Source organism: Rosa rugosa, chromosome 7 (genome assembly GCF_958449725.1).
Source record: "Rosa rugosa chromosome 7, drRosRugo1.1, whole genome shotgun sequence".
Taxonomy (NCBI): Eukaryota; Viridiplantae; Streptophyta; class Magnoliopsida; order Rosales; family Rosaceae; genus Rosa; species Rosa rugosa.
The window spans coordinates 30,348,894-30,369,941 of NC_084826.1; the positions used below are offsets into that span (position 1 = coordinate 30,348,894).

Below are 21,048 nucleotides of genomic sequence, written 5' to 3' on the forward strand. Positions count from 1 at the left end.
AATAATACGTTCATTAAGTGGAATGACCTATATTATTAGACGAGAATATGCTTCCCAAGTAATTACATTCATCCAACTGAATCTAAATTGCAAAGTTTGTTCTCATCATACAAGTAGGAGGGGTAAAACGCATGCTTTACTCCCTCATTGTCTCGGGTTCCAATATTGCACCTAGCTTACTAGAGTTTCTTATCTCTTATAGATTGGCAATAAGCCATTTTCAAACGAAGTCTACAAATTTGAAAAATTTGTAGGTAAAAAAAAATGGAGTAATAGTTCAAAATTAATTGTTTGAATAAGACTAGCTTGATGGGCTAGACAAATGTAGACACACGCATAATCAATGGTATGAACTCTTAATTTAATGTATTTTAGATAACTGTATTGAAAGAACACTGACCCATAAATAATAAGAATGTATTACGCAAGGCTGAAGACAAACTTTGCAATTTTGATTCAGTTGGATGAACGTAATTACCTAGGAACATATTCCTTGTCTGTCTAATAATACAGGTCATTCCACTTAACGAACGTATTATTTTTCCTTCATTTATAGGTAAATTAAAATTTTGATTTATTGTATAATGATATATTGATGTTTGATTCATGATTGACTTGTCAAATAGAAAAAAAAAAAAAAGAATCAGACTTGCAATGGAGGGTAGTTAGAGTAATTTGTAAAAAAAGAATTGAATTAAAATAATACAAAAATAGAAGGGTGTGTGAATAGAGAAAATGGGTGTGTGAATAGCACCACCCTTTACTTTTACAGTTGTTAATTTATCCTAGCTTCTTCATGTGAGCGTGTGTAAATTTGGATATTTTTCTGTATGTTTATAAATTAATTTTAGAGTTTTTCTTGTTTAGATAGAATTTTTCTCTCCTGTTTAATGTTGGCGAAAAAAACGCAATTAAAAATTTTTTGTGCGCTTAAAATAATTAAAGGAGCCGAAACCAAAGCCCAAATGGGCCACACAGTTAAAAGGTGATGCAAGCCTGCAAGGTGATCATCCACCTCATCTAGGGTTTGTGCAATTGTGCATGAAAATACGTGGTCGCTGAAGTTTTTTTTTTTTTTTTTGACTTTGTCAAGGGGAACCCAAATGCTTCCTAGGCCCAAGATAAACCCCTTCGGCGCATGTGAAATGCTCCAACTGTGCATTGCAGCACAGTGTCTGGCCACTTTGACAGCTTCGGGGTTCGAACCTAGGTTTGGGAGCACACCCAACTAGGCAAGAACCACTAGGCCACTTGCAGTGGTTCGCTACTTTCAGACAAAATTATTTATGTGTATTAAATTATATATATATATATATATATATATATATATATATATATTTTTTTTTTTTTTTTATCGAGATCACATGGTTCCTCAAAGGCTTCCCAAGCACAGAGACTAGTCCGTATCGAGAGATCATATCAGAATGCTTCCTTTCCCCCCGACCACCAAGGATAGATTGAGATTTAACTCCAATCAGCGTCGGCAGGATTCAAACCCAGGTGTGGGGGTTCCACACCTAGAGACTCTTACCAACTTGATCACCTGTGGTGGTTTATGTGTATTAAAACATGGCCTAACTACAAAATATGAAAATCTCCTAACAAATATATCAAAGAAAAGACAAAATAAGACCAAATTAACACATATTGGGAAAAGAAATAAAGTGAAAAACCCGTTAAAAATGGCTTAAATTCACAATTGCAAAGGATTTAATATAGCTATGTTTTTGTCGAAGGTGTTGACAAATTGAGTTTCAAAGTGAAACTAAGAGAGTATTAGGGTGGACGATAATTAAAGGTTTTTTTTTTTTTTTTTTTTATCGAGATCACACAGTTCCTCAAAGGCTTCCTAGGGCCAGAGACTAATCTGTACCGGGGAATCATGTCAGAACGCTTCCTACCCCTGGCCACCAAGAATAAACAATAATCAAAGGTAAACGAGACTATATTATGATGCGAAAGACGAGAGTGTATTTAGTGTTTTTTTTTTTTTTTGAGAAAGTGAATTGCATTAATAAGCAATCTAGATAGATACATCAGAAAGTGTATTTAGTGCACTTGCACTAATAAGAATGGACGGTTGGATAGCATATCATGTTATCAACGGTTGAGGTCTACTGAATCTGCTAGTTCACTTACAGTATAGAAAAATGGTGCGGCTATTGCCACCCTACTAACTATTTTGTTCACTCTAAATTCTCTTCTCACCCTGCATATTTTTTTTTTTAGTTTCTAGTTTACTTTGTTCACCCATTTATAGTACCCAAAATACCCTTTTCTATTATAGAGTTTAACTCGAATTCTTTTTCTGTTTGGTTTCCCCCATGTCTCTCTCAGTTTTTAGAATGCAGGAAATCCTCATAATCAAGCTAAAAGGATCGACCTCCTCAAGGAGCTCGGCAAAACCCATTATACAAGAAACAAAGACAAGGGCCTTCCACTCGATCTTAGGATATATGTTATTCAAGAAATCAATATTTAAGTCCACCTGCTTCTCCACCTACTCACCAATTGCTGCATAGTCAAACGATACCTAATTGGTCCATGAAAAATGAATAAGTTTTAATGACAATCATGAAATTGTCAATAGAGGATATAGCAAAAGGCTGCTTGATAGTCTTTTAAGCTTCATAGAATCCAGAAACCCCAATAAGACTACACTTTTCATTATCACCTTATACGAATTTGTCTGCCATCACCACATTCAACTCAATATACTTAGCATTAGTCCAACCTTCTTTAATTATTCAATCGTCTTACAAAATGAAAACAAGTGGTGTCTACACTCAGTTATATGATAATGACCTGGAGAAGAATTCTAATAGGTATGCCGTATGCAGATGTATATTTTCATATAGCAAGAGAATCCAACTTGAAGAAAGGAAAACAAAAACATGATTACCTCATTTTCAGGCTCAAAGTAGGTGTTCCCAGACTCCATTAGCGTTAATATTTTTGAGGCATAGTTGTTAACATAACATGAGAATGATTGAAGATGATGAATGCTAAAAAAACAAAGTGTTAGGGTTTAATGATGATTGAAACGATTATGTTTCAAGTTTAAGTATGTGTTCTATAAGGAATTAGAAAATAAATTGTAATTTTTAATAAAATACTGTTTTTTATTATAATTATAATAATCTAGATAAGTATTAAAAACTAAAAATTATTATTAAATTTATACAATTCTATCTAATTTAATTTATTTTTACTCAATTATTTATTTAACCGACACGGAAGTGGCGTATTTTCGCACCATCTGGTTGGTCTCCCACATCGAGTGGCCGGTTTGATTCCGCTTATTTCATAGGTTCATAGTAGTGCAGCAGAGCAATGAGAGTTGAGTCGGTTTTCCATTTTCTCGGGCTCTGAAATAAGTAGTCCAAATACGTTGTGTTGGTGACGTTATTTTGTCTCCAAATTTTCTCAAGGCACCGGCAAAAGGGCAACGTATCAGACCCACACACAGTGAGAGAGTCAATGATGTGTGCTTTCCCCGGCGCACTTTGAACACATCTTCTCTCTTCCCTGATTTGTTGAGTTGGAAACACTTGAACCACCCCACACACCCCCCATGCATGGCCACCACCTTCACTGTCCCTCACCCAGAACTTGCCACGTGTGCACCGTCCCCCTTCTTCTTTTGTTTGGCTTTTGATATTTGATAACGTTATCCTTCACTGATTGGCCCCCCTTTCCGCCTTGTCATCCTCATCGGATCTTCCACCTATCCCACTCCAGACTTCTCATTTTCCTCACCCCCCCCCCCTACCTACATATACCATACCACCTCCCTATCCAAACCTCGATGCACTCTTTAGAGACGTGTTTAGTACAACTTCACTAGAAATGCGTCTTAAGTGACAGAATATGAACAGAAAAAGTTAGGACAAGTGATATCCTCCCCACTCTGATGTACTTGTTAGTTATAAGTCTCCATTACGTATTCTAAATTTTCTAACATCTAATTTCATATTAAGTCAAATACAATCTTTTTAGAACGGATTGTGTTTGAATAGAAATAGAGAAAAAAAGATGCGCACGAAACCTTGTTAAGAGTTGGGACGCAAAAAACACATGTGAGTAAATTAAGGATGGCAAGACTAGTCTTGAACGTGTGACAACTGAATCAGTGGAGCCTCTCATCCCAGAGTCCAAGCAAAGCTGAAAGGTTGGTTAAGGGTAATGCAAAACATAAGCAAAACGGTAAAGAAGTAAGAAATCATATTTTATAAACCAGAAAAGGACGTCCTCATGAGAGAGAGAGAGAGAGAAAGAGCCAACCAAACATAGAAAATGAGAGAGTCCGGAAGATTGGAGAGACTGATGAGGTCGAGGTGAGTCAGCTTTCGAGGGGCCGTTTTTAGTTGGGTTTTTGGACATTGATGTTGGTGTCTCCATTGAACTAACTGTGTTTGTTTAATTAATTAATTTGGTGCTGTGCAGCAGTGCTCAAAGTGGGTCTCTCTCCTCTCTCCCTAGCAAATGCAGCAGCAGCTTCAACCAGCAACAGGTCTGTGGTTCTCTCTCTGTCACTTTCCACTTCCTCAGCTCAGATTTTTGATGATAAATAAGTGTTTCAGTCAATACCCAGATAGAGATTCTACCTGAAAAGAGTTTAATTTGCTGCCCATGTTGTTGAACTTGCATGTTTTTTTAACTCACTTGTATTAATTTATACCAATGCCCTTTTTGGTGTTGAGTCATTTGGATTAAGCTTGTTTTCTTTCAGTTGTTTGCATGCTTGATATGAGAACTGCAATGAGCTTGGTGTGATTAAATTAAGGTAAATAAAGACAAACCCAAGAGAGAGTTGATAGCTAAAGATGTCTGTAGCATTGGTATGGATGGTTTCCCCCAACACAAAGGTGTTGAATTGCTTTGGGCTGTTGGATTCATCAAGTTTTGTTTTGGGGGATGGAAGAGCAAAGATGGGTAGGAAGCAGAAACGGAATTCATGCTGTCTGAGTAGTAGTTCAGAAGTCAAGTATTTGAGCACTTTTGGCTTACAAAGTGATGAAACCAAATTCCGCATTTTGTCAAGCATGGTAGCCAACCCGGCTGGAGAAATAGTGGTGTCATCGGAACAGAAGGTTTATGATGTGGTGCTGAAGCAGGCAGCCTTAGTGGAGAAGCAGTTGAGGACTAGTGGAGATGATGTTGATGTGAAGCCTGATATTATTCTTCCAGGGAATCTGAGCTTGTTGAGTGAAGCTTATGACAGATGCAGAGAAGTTTGTGCAGAGTATGCCAAGACTTTTTACCTGGGTTAGTCTTCCCTCCTTTTTTCTCTTTTTATTCATAGGAATGTTGGTTTTTCTTACATTGCAGTCAATGTAGTGAGCTAAGTGCATTATTATTCACTTTTCAGGTACTCTGCTTATGACCCCTGAGAGAAGAAGAGCTATCTGGGCAATATATGGTGAGTGATTTATGGCTACTAATAAGACTTTGATTTTTCTTATTATGACTTTGGTCTAGTATAAGAAATTAGTAGTTGGTTTAGTATATTCATGTTCAATTAGTATATTTTAGTAAGAGCTGTCTGCTTTGAAAAAGAATCTTGAGATGGCTTGTGATTGCAAAGAGTACTTTTATAAATACTAGGCTTTTGGGCTCATGAAAGTGATCAAACTGTGGACCTATTCTCAGAATAACCACCTCTGTTAGCAAGTGACATTATATACCATTTGGTTCTTACCTTTATTGGGGTTCATGTGCATACTTCTGTACTATGTATATTCCAAACATGACAATTGCCCCCACAGAGAAATAAGCCCAAATACATGATCTATTTTTAGAACCGTTAAAAAAAAAAAAAAAAAAAATATCTGCCAAGGCAAGTTATGTCATCTTATATTTTTTTGCTGAATAAGTCTTCTAAAATATCGTTTCCTTCCAATTTTATTGCTAGCATTTTGGCAATATATCATTTGCTTTCTAAGAGAAAATTATAAGACCATGAATTCACATTTGTTTGCAGAATCTTGATTAGATAGAATCATTTGCTTACTTTATTAGCTGTCCCATTTCAAATTTAATAAGGTCTTGAAATTATAAGTTTATAACCATCCCTCATCTGTCCCATCTGAAAGCGAGCATGAAATGTTTGTCTTTACCCCTCAAATAATAATGTGCTTGCATGTTTTATATTGCTGCAATGATATGAAATTTTCTAATCCAAATTCCAAGACCTTACCACTATCAAATCATATATAAGGTGGATAGAGACTAGTGCACTTCCTTGCAGTGAACACAGAGGGACAAAACAGATTTAGAGGAGAAATGGGAACAGGTGGAAAGTGTACTGCATTATTTATCATCTTAATATATGATGTCACTTGTACTTGATTTAATTGTATATGATTTGCTGAACTAATAAATGACATAGATGGAAAGGAGACCTTTTCTTTTATTACATACTGCTGTGGATGTTTGTTCTTGACTTCACCCTCAGTGACAAAATGTATCTCCTTTTTGTTCTCATGATGTTTTCTGCATTTACAGTGTGGTGTAGAAGAACTGATGAGCTTGTTGATGGGCCTAATGCCTCACACATAACACCACAAGCTTTGGATAGGTGGGAGTCAAGGTTGGAAGATCTTTTCCAAGGTCGTCCATTCGATATGCTTGATGCTGCTTTATCAGATACAGTCACCCAATTTCCTGTTGACATTCAGGTTAGAATTACTGTCAAAGTTTTATATGGAAGAAAAGGCCTAATCTTTAAGCTGTCATTTTAAAACATTTTCAGTTGTGCATGATGTTTGGATTAAACATCTACTTTCTTTATCGAGATGTTACCGATTCTGTCCATTTTATTTCCTTTCGGAACTGTATCTACCAATGGGAGAAGCAATTCCGAGGGTTTTATGTGAGCTTATGGGAGTATGAAACCTACATGTTTCCATCCAATAAATGTCAAGGTGCAAGTGATAGATGTCTAGACAAAATTGACTTTAGTAGCTTGCTCTGTCTCATATATAATTTTCGTACAAAGTATAGCAGAATGTACTATTTCTTGATGGTAGGGTAAAATTTGAGTTTAAAACCTACCCATTGTCCTCAACCAGTTGGATAGTTCCAATAAAAGCGTTGTCAATTTGATTGATAACTGAATTAATACCATGATTGAGCTTGTATATAAATGTTGTGGCTTTAGCAGTTCAGGAGCTTTCTGACCTAATCTTCTGACCATCTTGCAGCCATTCAAGGATATGATAGAGGGGATGAGAATGGACCTTAGGAAATCAATATACAAGAACTTTGATGAACTATACCTCTACTGTTATTATGTTGCCGGGACTGTTGGACTAATGAGTGTTCCAGTCATGGGCATTGCACCTGACTCGCAAGCAACTACAGAATCTGTATATAATGCTGCCTTAGCATTAGGGATTGCAAATCAGCTAACTAACATACTAAGGGATGTTGGAGAAGAGTAAGTATAGAGCTTTAATGATTTATATGCTAAAAATTTCAGCGAAGTTAGCAATATAATAGTAAGGATAGTGCATGAAACCATAGAACAATTTGGTCTATAAAGCAATGGTCAGGCTATACAATTATCAGCATAATCAATGTGTTGAATTGAATTATTCTCTTATTTGCTTGTGGTTGTACACAAACGCTGAAAACTTCAAAGTTAGTTATAACTTTCATTTTCTTCTTTTCCCTTTTCCTCTCTTTTGGTAAGTCGATTTTGTTCTTTTTAACAGAATGTGCACACTGCAAAATATTCAAGCCAAATGGATAGAGAAGAACTTAAAAGAAAATGGTTAAGCCAACTAGGAAGTAGAGTATAGGCTTAATTCTTCCTTTTGTTATAATGAATTGGGTTGTCACCTATGTTTCAATTTCTACACTGAATGGTCTCTTTTTGGAACTTAATTATGGTTCCTTTTAAGTGCATTACAGCTCCCAACCTCCCATTATCTTTTGTCATACTTACGACCTTTTGTTGACCAGTGCAAGGAGAGGACGCATTTATTTACCACAGGATGAGCTGGCACAAGCTGGACTTTCTGATGCTGACATATATGCTGGAAAGGTCACAGATAAATGGAGAAGTTTCATGCAGAGTCAGATTAAGAGAGCAAGGATGTTCTTTGATGAGGCAGAGAAAGGAGTCATGGAGCTCAGTGAAGCCAGCAGATGGCCGGTAAGCAACAAAAGTTTGTGTTACATAATTATGGTTTGATTCTCTATTTGGTATATTGTTCGAAACTCATCATATCAGTATCAATTAACTGAATCAACACATCATCGGCCGTATCATGTTGTCAGTTAAAAATAATGTCTTAATAAAGAGAATAGATTTCATTTTGCCTTGTTGATCAATATTGTAGGTATTGGCGTCCCTACTTTTGTATCGCCAAATATTGGATGAGATAGAAGCTAATGACTACAACAACTTCACAAAAAGGGCTTATGTAAGCAAAGCTAAGAAATTACTTGCTTTGCCTATGGCATATACTAAATCCCTGATTCTGCCATCAAGAACACTCGAAATAAATCGAGCCTAGACCACTGAATTTTCAACATCACTATTGTATTGTTGGTAATTTTGTATATAGATGGAAAAGAAGAGTTAGTTTGTATATTATGATCTGTATAATTGCAGCAAGTAACGATTGTTATGCTTCTTACTTTTGTGATTAAACTCCTTTTTTTTTTTTAATTTTTTTAAATTTTGGTCTTATCAAAGAAATCATCCAAACGTAATATTTTGCTTAAGCAATACGGCACCGTTACATCGCAACGCAAGCAATTTGAAACATAAAAGAAGCAAGATGAGGCTAACACAAACCAGGAAATTGAAGAGCCATAGTTGACGACGAAGCCACCATTGGAGCATGGGATGCCCGAAGCCACCATTAATTGGATTGAAGGTATCTTGGATTTTCCCGCATTTGTTTGATTCAAATTCTGGGTTCGTGTTTCATTGGTACAAGTTATGTTACTTGTCAGATATCTAGACCATTGTGTTGCTTAGTTTCGGTGTCCAAGAATTGTTGTGAGCTATTATTGACAAGGGTTTTATCTTAACTGTCTGGATTTTGGAATGCTCTTGTTTTCTTGTTAAGTTCTGTATACGTTTTTGTTGTCAACATGGTTAACCTCAAGTGCTATAGAAGAAGGCGAAGAATAAAGCACTTACCCCATGAGATCTTGGTTGAAATATTTGCAAAATCTTTTGCAGTTAACAAGTGTTTGCAAATCTTAAAGCCTCCCTCAGTTGACAAAATTTCATACGAAACGACTACCATGAAAGATGCTTCCGATTATCTACTTGTCTCTACTAGATATGAAGGCTAGGAAAAGGGCTTCTCCCATTGCTATATTTAGTCAGACCATACTAAGTTCATAGAACTTCCCATGATGCACTTGGAGCTTCCTATGTCCTACTTTGGCTTTGCATCTCTCTAGCCAATATGCGTCTGGACTATTCAAGCTGAGGTGTGCAGTCTCAACTGGAGTTCTTAGGCAAGAGTAATAATGCAGATCCCAATTACTATTATGTTGCGGTTGGTTCTTGGTTTATGGACAGATGTGCGTGCTTGGTTGGAGTTATATATTGGGTTTCAATGCACTATCCTAACATGTTTCCTTTGATATCGACAGTCTGGTTCTTCAAAAGAGGATGATGCGTCCAATTTGTTTGCAAGTGTTGCATCCGGAGTGTGTGCAAGTGTTACGTACATGAATTTGTTTTTGCAAGGGTTGGGGAAATCACTCTGTTTGTTCAGGAATTATACCGAGGGGGTAACCATTACTGTGACATATGGCATGGGTTCCGAAAATGGATCATGGGGAAAGAATATCAGGATTCGTATTACACTAGATGCATCTATAGCATGGCCATTGGGATTGAGCACAAATGGTAATCTTGTTCATATGGCTGTCGTTGATTTGGCTCAATATGTTCCTCTGCTGGACTGACTTCTGAAAGATATCATTCAACTAATTAGCAGTCACTGGTGTGTTGATGCTTATAGAGAGAGCCTAGTTCTATTCAATAAAATCTTGAGTTATCATGGATCTTGGGTAGCATTGTTTTGAAAAACAACTTCTTTTCAGGAATCTCTTTCTTTGGCGTTAAACATTGATACTTATGAAGGGGGGTGGGTGTATTCTACTAGCTGATTCTGAATTTGCACGGTAGACTGTCTACTCTTCAACATTTTTCTAGCCAAAACTTTACTCCTGTGCGTTGTTTTTTTTTTTTTGCTTATGCAATCAACATGTTGCCTTCTTAAAAGAACCATTGTTTAATTTAGAAGAACATACCATATAAACATCTAAATCACTACTTTAAGCAAGAAAAGCTATATGTTTCTAACTGTTTCTACCAGACAGCTATATTCCGTAGTACTAAGGCTCTCAATTTTCAAGACATGGTCATTTTTTGCAAGTTTCTATTTTCTTGAGAAAGGCCTGATCATTTAAAGACTTACAATCTGACTATGTGCATCTGTTATACCAAATCTAAAAAGAACTAGTTGATGCATATTTCCTTTAGAGTGATAGTGTAATTGTTTTGAAAGCAAGCTGGGCACTGGTGACTCCTCTTATAGGATTCTTATCCCTAACTAGCCTCTTTTTATTTAAAGGAATTTTTGTTTTCACTTTGCAGTTAAAGCGTTGGCCTAAAAGAGCCAACATACTGTTTAACAGTTGCTATTGCTGCCTGATTAATGTAACCAACCGACAGTCAGAGAAGAGTTATCTCCCAAGGAAAGTTATGGCATCTGATATTTTGTGATAACTAAATTATCTACAACTGTTGCATCCTTCACTAGAGTTTTGGAAGTACATCTCTTTCATTTTCTAAGACAGAAAGCACTAGATTATGAAATATATCTGATACTTGTAGGCATTTGATTATCTTACTGTCTGTCCTAACTCTAAACTCAATTTCAGTTAAGGACAAGAGGCCTTGAAAACTCATCCTCCTCTCAATATTGGAGTCAGCCTTCACTTGTCTCGTGTCTGAAAGTTCGAAAGTGAGCAAGCTATAATTTTGCTTTCTCCTGAAATGAATAATTAAACAGTGGGCTGTGTGCTGCAGCAATAATAAAATCTTTCTCATCAAAATTCAGAGACATGGTCACTAGCTTCCACTCAACTTGTGTATAATGTGAAGATAAGTGATATGGAAATGGTGGAATTATATTACATTATCTATGGTCTACTGCATTTCCTTTATGTGATGAGAGATGGACAAAAAGACTCAATAATGGAAATGGTGGAATTCCACTGCATTATCTATGGTATTAATCATTGGCGTGAGAGACTTGTGCTCTCTTCTTTACTCAAGTGACAAAAACATATACCGCAGAGGATCAATATTTGTTTTTGACTTCACCCTAAATAACAAAACATTATTCCTGTTTCGTTCTTGTGATGTTTTCTGCAGATACAATATGGTATAAGGAGGCTAGATGAGATTATTGATGGGCCTAATGGTTCATATAACACCACAAGCTCTACATAGGCAGGAATCCAGGCTGGAAGATCTTATCCCAGGCTGTTTCTTTAAGATGCTTCACGCTGCTTAATCAGATATAGTCAGCAAGTTTCCTGTGGATATTGAGGTTAGAATTATTCAAGTTTCCTGCATTTATTCAAAGCTATTATTTCAAAACATTTTCATTTGTCATCATGTTTGAAGTCAACATCCACTTTCTTTATCTAGATGACAGCAATTGTGCTTTTTCTTTATTTCTTACGGGACTATATCAAGCAATGTAAGAAAGAATCTAGAAAAGAACTTGTAGGTGTATCTATATGTTTCGAACCCAGAACACTCACTCAAGCTGGAAGGAATAGATGCCTAGAGGAAATAGATTTGACTGGCCTCCTCTTTCTAAAGTTTTACTTTGGTGCACCATGTAGTATTGGAAATGATGATTTTAATACTTAATTACCTGCGCATTTCCATTCACCACATAGTAGTAGGGCTGTTTAATTTGATTAACAATTCAAATGTATACCAGTATTAGCCTGGAATTAATGTCACATCTTACATAGACCTCTGACCTAGCTTGTGCTCTATTTCCCCCATTCGAAGATATGATTAAGGGATGAGAATGAACCTTAGGGAGTCAATACACAGACCTCAAGAACTTATGAGTGTTCAATATATATCTGAGCATTGCACCTGGTACGCAAGCACGAAGACTGTACATATTCTACCTTGCATTAGGGATCGTTAATCAGTTAAATGACAGAAATTCAAATGGATGTTGAGGAAGAGTGTGCAGGGCATCCATTATTTAAATGCTGAAAATTTTTGTCATATTTGCCATGTTAGTTAATATAACCAATCTGCTGAATTGGTTATGCAAATAACTTTTATGCCACCAACCCTGTTCACAATCACAAAAGTTCGAAGCACAATATGGTTTAAATTTTCAAGCTTCTGTTCTTTTTCCAGTTGTTCATCATGCATTTCTTTATCAAATGGATTTGACCAGCTTCCTCTATCTAAAGTAGCTCTTTGGTGCACCATATAGTTATAACTATTAGTTATTTTTTGTAAAAATTTGAGCTTAATAGCTATCTGCCCATTTTCATTCACCAGATAGTAGGGCTGTTCAATTTGATTAGCACAGTTGAACTAATACCTGCTGGTACTAAGTTTGCGTATTTACGTTAAAGATTGGGTTGTCCATGAACCTCTGACCCTAGCTTGTGTTCTTTTGCAGCCATATGACGATTGATAGAGGAATGAGAATGGAGAATTCACAAGTGAAAATGAGGAATGGAGCAAGTTAACTAGGAATTAAGTGGAGCACATGGCTATGGGCTACCTATGAGCCTGTTACTTGTGCATGAATGGTAGGTTTGATGTCCACGTATTGCTTCTAAAATACTCGGTTCTTAATTCTCTGCTTTTGTTAATTGTGAGTTCTCTACCTCTGTTTTAACTGCTGCATTGAATTCTATTGTTCTGGAACTTACTCTATATATCATTAATAGTACCTTCATTCTTTCGTTTATCCTACTTGCAAGCAGTTTATATATCAGTGCAAGCAGAGGATTAACTTACGGCAAGCAGGATGAGCTTGCAAGCAGGGTTCCAGATTGCTGAAAGGTCTCAGAAAAATGGAAGGTTAGTGAGGATTCAAATTCAGAGAGAAAGGAGGCATAGAGCTGAGTGAAGCCAGCAGATGACTTGTAGGCCTCAAAACTCAAAAGTTTATGGAAACATGAAATAATTAAGTTCTTGGAGGTTTGATTTTGTATTTGGTCATGAACCTCTGACCATAACTTATCCTCCTTTTTCCAGCCATTTGACATTAGAAAAGAGGAACGAGAATGGAGAACTTAAAATTTGAAATGTGTTGTAGTATATATGATAGTTTATATGTCTATCTCATGTATAGGATAGGTACTTGAGAATAAAGAGGGATGCTTAAGTGTAAAGATAGGTATAGTGACTTGTATGATGAGCTTTATGCCAAAGGGGAACAAGCATGGTTATCTCTATCATCACAGCCACAATGCCACATGAGAAAGCTAGAAATGGAGCTGTCATCCAAGTTGTGTCATTTCTTTAAGCATTTCACACCTCAATTGTATTCCTATAAATACCTCCTTGAATGAGATGAATAAACACACTTGAAAACTCCATTCTCTCTTAGGATTACTCTCTCTCTCTCTGTGTTTCATTTTATACTTGTTCTTAAACACGTTATCAGCACGAAATTGCTCTAGAATTAGGATCGAAGTTGAGAAGAGAAGAGGTAGTTCATAATCTAATCGAAGCCATTTTTTCAAACTTACAAAAAACCTCCAAACCCTAGCTCATATCAAAGCCCTTGATTCAAGAAACCCAGAACCGGTTTCAGAACCCCCAGAACCGGTAGGAAACCCCCAGAACCGGCTGCCGGAAGTTCTGAACCGCTGCCGAGCAGCTGCGCAGAAGCTGTCGACAGCACCTGCCGAGCTCCTGCCGAAGTGCTGCCGAGCTCCTGCCGAAGTGCTGCTGACAGCCCTGCCTACCCCCTGCCTAGCAACTGCCGAGCTGCTGCCGAGCAGCTGTCGACAGCCCTGCCTAGTAGCTGCGCAGCAGCTGCCGAGCTGCTGCCGAGCAGCTGTCGACAGATCTGTCGAGCAACTTTTCCGGCGACTTTCCGGACACTTTTCTGGCGACTTTTCGACAACTTTTTCCGGCAATATTATTCCAAGGTATTATTTACTAAAAGTTCCCGTTTTTGATTTTTTACTTCATTTTTCCTCGGGAACTTACAATTAAAAGCGGAATTACAGTAATTCACGCTAAACGAACTAAGAGCGTTCGTAATCATGAACTAAGAGTGTTCATAATAATCGGACTAAGAGCGTCCGCAAAACATCATTGTTTTGGTCTAAATATTATTGATTTTAGCTTTCGTGGAAGTTTAAACTCCGAAACTAATATATCTTCTCTTATTATCTTCAGGATGTCGAATGAACCTAGACTCGACTTTCAAATACTTGACTCAACGGGTTCGGAATACCATAGTTGGGTAACCGACGTTGAGAACCACCTCACTTCAAAAGGAATATTGCCCATAATTCAAGCTCCTGATCCAGGCCTTGTGTTCCAACGAACACCTACAAAGCATGCACAAGCTATTATCTTGATGCGGCGCCATATGGATAAAGCACTCAGATTAGAGTAAATGTCAATCAAAGATGCTAGAGACCTATGGGTAGCGCTAGAAGAGCGTTTTGGTAATATCCAAGATACCCTCCTCCCTGACTTGAAAGTTCAGTGGAATAATATACGCTTCTCCGACTTTAAGTCTATTGCTGAATATAACTCGGAAGCTCTTCGCCTTAAAGCCATGTTGAGGTTCTGTGCAAAGCCTCTCACAGAAGAGGAGCTAATTGAGAAGACTCTCTCCACCATTCCCGTCTCAGCAATTGTGATATCAAAGCAATATCGCACCGAAGTCAATGCTGGACGAATTACAAGGTTTAATGAGCTTATTAATCTTTTGTCGGTAGCTGAAAAGCACGACAACATCCTTGTAAAGAATTATCATTCAAGGCCCATTGGAACCAAGAGCGTCCGTGAGGCAAATTATAATGCACCCAAAAGAGGGCGCAAGCGGCAATACCCTAATAACAGGGGACAAGAAAGGCGTACTGGCCCATATAACCACCCCAATAAAGAGAGAAACCGCAACTTTAAAGCGGACACTCGTGGTGGCAACTTCACACGTGGTGGCTTCACACGTGGTGGCAACTCCATACGTGGGAGAGGTGGATACGATAACAATATGGGCCGTGGAGGTCGCATCATAAGACGTGGTAGTAGCAGTAACCCTCCTAGGGAATATCCACAACGTGGACAAACTGCACCTCCAATGAAAGGAGGCAACCATAATGACGTGTGTCATCGGTGCGGATCAATCGAGCATTGGTTCAAGCAATGCAATGCAAGTACTCAACTAGCTGCAAGCTACAAAGAGTATAGGCAATTCAGGGAGCAAGAATCCAACCTTGCCGAAGATGAAGAGAGTGAAGATGTCAATCTCACCATAGAAGACTTCAAAGCTAAACAAGTGCACGAGGATGCAGCAGACTTTGATTAGAATAGTCTTTTCTATTTTCCAATAATGGCAAATGTGCCTTAATCAAATTGTATTGACTCTTTCTCATGTAGCGTACCCAATGAAGTATGATGTCTAGGAAAGTAATTGAGATCAAGGTATTTAAGCGAGCCTCGCTCCACCAACATCTCTCTACTTCCCTGGTCATATTTCATTGGAATTACCAAACGGATTGAGCAATTACAATTTGTATATGTTTGATTATATTTTGGAATAGACTTTGGAAACCTTGATGTAATCATTGGTTATTTTCCTTATCAATAAAGTATCGCATTCAATGTCATGGACATGTGTTAATATTCCGAACTTTATTCTTTTTCAGTATGTTTTCCGGAGAAATGGAATGCCTTCTTGATAGCGGCACGACACATACTATATTGCGACATAGGCAATTATTTTTATGGATGACGCCTAGTCGATCTTCAATAACTACGATGGCAGGATCATCACAATTGATTCATGGTCGAGGACCAGCTCAATTCTTGTTGCCAAATGGCACGAATATTAATATCACTGAAGCTCTATACGCTCCTAGGGCTGGAAGAACCCTATTGAGTTTTAAAGATATAAGAGCCAATGACCTTCATGTGGAAACACATTGTGAGAATGGACAAGAGTTCCTTTGCATTATCTCTAATAACTACGGAAATAAACAAGTATTAGAGAAACTTATGTGCCGCTCTAGTGGATTATATGCAACCACTATCAGAGTAATTGAATCCAACCATGTCATGAATGAAAATTTATGGGATTCTGACACATATAGACTTTGGCACGACCGTTTAGGTCACCCAGGTCGAGATATGATGCTCCGTATATTAAAAACTTCACACGGACATCCATTCTTCAAAACGAAAAGAAGTACGAACCAAAGATTGGTCGAAAGAACTACTTCATATCATTCGTTTTGCAAGGCTTGCTCTTTAGCAAAGGTAGGATCAAGACCATCCTATGCAAAGGACACTAAAGAAAATATACCATTCTTGCAAAGAATACAAGGTGATATTTGTGGACCTATTCAACCAACTTGCGGACCATTTAGATATTTTATGGTGTTGGTTGATGCATCGACACGCTGGTCGCATGTCATGCTATTATCCACGAGAAATGCTGCATTTGCTAAACTCCTAGCACAAATCATTAAATTAAGGGCTCACCACCCTGATCATCCTATTAAGTCAATTCGTCTTGACAATGCTGGAGAGTTTACATAAAAAACTTTTGATGATTACTGCATGTCCATTGGGATTGAGGTTGAACACCTTGTACCTCATGTACACACCCAAAATGGTCTCGCAGAAGCTGCCATTAAAAGACTTCAAATGGTTGCTCGAGCATTGGTTATGCGCACCAATCTCCCTATTTCTGCTTGGGGATATGCAATATTGCACGCAGCTGTGCTTATTCGTCTTAGGCCCACTGCCACCCAACCATTTTCTGCCTCCCAGATGGTAACTGGGTATGAGCCCGATGTCTCACACTTACGCATATTCGGATGTGCAGTCTATGTGCCAATTGCGCCGCCACAGCGCACCAAAATGGGTCCTCAAAGACGATTAGGTCTTTATATTGGTTATGACTCTCCCACCATTATCCGCTATATAGAACCCCTGACAGGCGATCTATTTACCGCAAGATTTGCGGATTGTCACTTTGATGAGACAGTCTTCCCGTCATTAGGGGGAGACATGAACAGTAATGTTCAACAGAAAAGACAGGAATTGTCGTGGTTTGTCCCCACTTTGTCTCATCTTGATCCCCGAACAGCACAATCTGAAATAGAAGTGCGGAGAATTCTCGATCTTCAGAACGTAGCAGAATCAATGCCTGATGCGTTTTCTGATATCGCTAAAGTGACAAGATCACATATACCTGCTGCAAATGTGCCTGCAAGGATTGATGTCCCTAACACTAGAGGACATGATGCCATCTCAAGAGTACATGAGAATGGCGCCAACGTCCCCTATATGGGTGACGTAGTGGCTAGACCCACGGCTCCCGCCAGGAAGCGCGGGAGGCCCATAGGTTCGATGGATTCTCGCCCAAGAAAGAAAGCGAGTTTGGCACAAAATAATTCATTAATCATCGATACAATTAATCCATCTCATGAAAATATTCCGGATTATGGTTATGTCAAAGAGACATCATTGGAGGACGCTCCAATAACAAAACCAATTCCAGAGAATAGAGAGATCTCCATGAATTACACTAGTATACATGTGATGATGGATAGAAATTCTATGACTATTAATGATACTTTTGCATATCATATTGCAAAAGAAATTATAGAATACGATGATATCGAACCTCACTCCGTTGAAAAATGTCAACGAAGAGCAGATTGGTCTAAATGGAAAGATGCGATCCAAACTGAATTGGATTCACTAACAAAGAGACAGGTATTTGGGTCTATAACGCTGACACCACCAAATATAAAACCTGTTGGCCATAAATGGGTCTTTGTTAGAAAGCGTAATGAGAAAAATGAGGTTGTTAGATACAAAGCCCGCCTTGTGGCACAAGGTTTCTCACAACGCCCTGGAATCGACTACGAGGAGACATATTCTCCCGTAATGGACGTTATAACGTTCCGCTACCTTGTCAGTTTGGTAGTTTCCGAAAAACTTAACATGCAGCTTATGGATGTGGTTACAGCATATCTCTATGGGGATCTAGATTCAGAGATATATATGAAGGTTCCAGATGGACTTCAATTACCCAAATCAAATGGCTCTAAACCACGGAGCGCGTTTTCAATAAGATTGAGACGCTCACTATATGGATTGAAACAATCCGGACGGATGTGGTATAACCGTCTAAGTGACTACTTGATTAGGAAGGGATATATTAACAATGAAATATGCCCATGCGTGTTCATTAAAAAGACAAGTTCCGGATTTGCAATTATAGCAGTTTATGTCAATGACATGAATCTAATTGGAACTCTAAATGAGTTAAAAGAAACTGCTAAATATTTGAAATCCGAATTTGAGATGAAAGATCTTGGGAAAACACGGTTTTGTCTCGGAATAGAACTCGAGAATGATGTAGGACGAGAATGGACCCGATTCAATCAGAAAATCATAAAAGTAAAGAAGCGGCATATAATTAAGAAAAGTGATTGGAAAATAGGTAACTCAAGTGTAAGGAGGTTATTAGCTGCTGGAATATTCAAGAAAAATTGGTTTTGGACTTTTCGGGTTTCTTGTGCGAAAAGTCAGGTTTTGATTTTGAATCAGAATTGACTAACTTTTGGCCAGAATGTCCGTTTGAGACACATAATACCTTTCCAGAATGGGAACGACGAGATCTTCAAGACTCACTTTAGTGAGCCCTAACGGATTAAGGCCAAAATATGTCGTTTTAATTATCCGATTCGGGATTTAATATTTTAGGCTAGTTTTGCATTCTTTTTATTTTAGGTTTTCTAGTTTGTTTTGTTTTTACCCATGGGCTTTAGGGTTCAATGTTAGTTGCCCTAGGGTTTTATTTCTCCTATTTAAGCAGCCGTATGTGGCTGCAGAACGCATCTTTCAACTTTTAATAAATAAAATAGAGATTTTCTCTTTTATCTCTGGTGGACTCCAGAATCCTTTTGTTAGGTTTATTGCTGGTAAACCTAGGTTATCAATCCGATCATTCCGACTGCGTCAGGTGGTATCAGAGCAGGTCTTCCCTGTCTCTTTTATTTGCCTTAGTAGCAATGGGTGAAGTTACGAAATCAAATATTGAAGCTCTTACAACAGCGTTTACCGCTGCCATCAATTCCTTGAATAATCAGATCGGAGAAATTCGTGGATTGTTGGGTGAGAGGAACAACAACAACAACAACAATAATCGGAATAGAGGCGGGGAAGGAGGCCAGCGAGTTAGGGCTCCACGTAGAGAAGTTGTTGTTCATACTTCAGAATCTGAGTCTGAAGAAGAGATTGTGCAATATGAACCACAAGGACAAGCTGACCAGGATTACAAAGTCAAGGCCGAAATTCCTTTCTTTTCGGGCAACTTGGGTGTGGAAGATTTTCTGGATTGGCAAGTTGAGGTGGATAGGTTCTTCGAAATTATGGAGATTCCAGAGAATAAGCAAGTTAAGATGGTGTCTCGAAAGCTTAAAAGTACTGCTGCTTATTGGTGGGATGAATTGCAAGGAGCCAGAAAGAGGCGAAGAAAAGTGCCTGTTCAGACATGGCGGAAGATGAAAGGTCTTCTTAATGAAAAATTTCTGCCTAGAGATTTTTGTTTCAAGAATTATCCTCCTAAGATTTTTGAGAATAAGTTAAAGTCCAAATAGTTTGCTTTGCCCGTTGAGAACAATTGTTTACCTGAAGAGAAGATAGAAAATTTTTCAATAGAAGAAGCCCCACAAGAAATCATCCATGATAAAGAAGAGATTAAATATGAAATTGCTCGTGTTGACATGGTTATTAATAATAAAGAAGTTTTGGAGCCTGAAATAAATCATTCAGAACCCGATGTCATTCAAGAATGCAACCTTGAGAGCCAAGAAGAATCTACTACGGTTGCCTATGAAAGCCAAAATGCATATGATAGACTCATCTATGGTGTTGGGTTCATGATTGTGCCATCAGAATATGCAGAAGATCTGATCAATAATCCACAGGTTCAATTGTCTAATTTTTTCTTGGGTCTTTTGAATGCCTATTCTTGTCTTTTATTCAAGAGGAACTCGAGGGCGAGTTCTTTCATAGTGGAGGAGAATGATGTAGGACGAGAATGGACCCGATTCAATCAGAAAATCATAAAAGTAAAGAAGCGGCATATAATTAAGAAAAGTGATTGGAAAATAGGTAACTCACGTGTAAGGAGGTTATTAGCTGCTGGAATATTCAAGAAAAATTGGTTTTGGACTTTTCGGGTTTCTTGTGCGAAAAGTCAGGTTTTGATTTTGAATCAGAATTGACTAACTTTTGGCCAGAATGTCCGTTTGAGACGCATGATACCTTTCCAGAATGGGAACGACGAGATCTTCAAGACTCACTTTAGTGAGCCCTAACGGATTTAGGCCAAAATATGTCGTTTTAATTATCCGATTCGGGATTTAATATTTTAGGCTAGTTTTGCATTCTTTTTATTTTAGGTTTTCTAGTTTGTTTTGTTTTTACCCATGGGCTTTAGGGTTCAATGTTAGTTGCCCTAGGGTTTTATTTCTCCTATTTAAGCAGCCGTATGTGGCTGCAGAACGCATCTTTCAACTTTTAATAAATAAAATAGAGATTTTCTCTTTTATCTCTGGTGGACTCCAGAATCCTTTTGTTAGGTTTATTGCTGGTAAACCTAGGTTATCAATCCGATCATTCCGACTGCGTCAGCACCGTAGTGATGGGATTATGATCCATCAGTCAGCATATACTCAAAAATTACTAAGGCGCTTTAATGAAGATAAAGCAAAGCCTGTGAGTACTCCCATGATCAGCCGTAG

At 38.0% G+C, this 21,048-nt stretch overlaps 1 protein-coding gene and 1 long non-coding RNA gene across 6 annotated transcripts; both read left to right on the top strand.

Annotated features, from left to right (window-relative positions):
• Window positions 1-4,245: 4,245 nt before the first annotated feature.
• LOC133722272 (phytoene synthase 2, chloroplastic) lies at window positions 4,246-8,648 on the top strand. Of its 5 annotated transcripts, none has more exons than XM_062149123.1 (8): window positions 4,246-4,337; window positions 4,450-4,513; window positions 4,733-5,268; window positions 5,372-5,422; window positions 6,508-6,680; window positions 7,206-7,441; window positions 7,969-8,161; window positions 8,349-8,648. In XM_062149123.1, the coding sequence occupies exons 3-8, from the start codon at window positions 4,827-4,829 to the stop codon at window positions 8,523-8,525; spliced, it is 1,272 nt and encodes a 423-aa protein (XP_062005107.1). In that variant the 5' UTR covers window positions 4,246-4,337; window positions 4,450-4,513; window positions 4,733-4,826; the 3' UTR covers window positions 8,526-8,648. The 5 variants fall into 5 exon arrangements, with proteins under 5 accessions (XP_062005107.1, XP_062005104.1, XP_062005108.1 ...); XM_062149120.1 differs by having other exon boundaries at window positions 4,249-4,337; window positions 4,787-5,268; XM_062149124.1 differs by having other exon boundaries at window positions 4,265-4,337; window positions 4,447-4,513.
• Window positions 8,649-11,335: 2,687 nt separating this feature from the next.
• Window positions 11,336-13,518, top strand: LOC133720210 (uncharacterized). Its single transcript, XR_009851757.1, has 3 exons — window positions 11,336-11,597; window positions 12,711-12,843; window positions 13,021-13,518. It is a non-coding gene; the product is annotated as an uncharacterized LOC133720210 (long non-coding RNA).
• The last annotated feature ends 7,530 nt before the right edge of the window (window positions 13,519-21,048 follow it).

Excerpts from the sequence above, each read along its gene's own strand:
- LOC133722272 (XM_062149123.1), top strand. The coding sequence starts at position 4,827 with ATGTCTGTAGCATTGGTATGGATGGTTTCCCCCAACACAAAGGTGTTG. Across the intron at positions 5,269-5,371 it reads TGCCAAGACTTTTTACCTGG|GTACTCTGCTTATGACCCCT; the intron begins GTTAGTCTTCCC and ends TTCACTTTTCAG. Across the intron at positions 7,442-7,968 it reads CTAAGGGATGTTGGAGAAGA|TGCAAGGAGAGGACGCATTT; the intron begins GTAAGTATAGAG and ends TTTGTTGACCAG.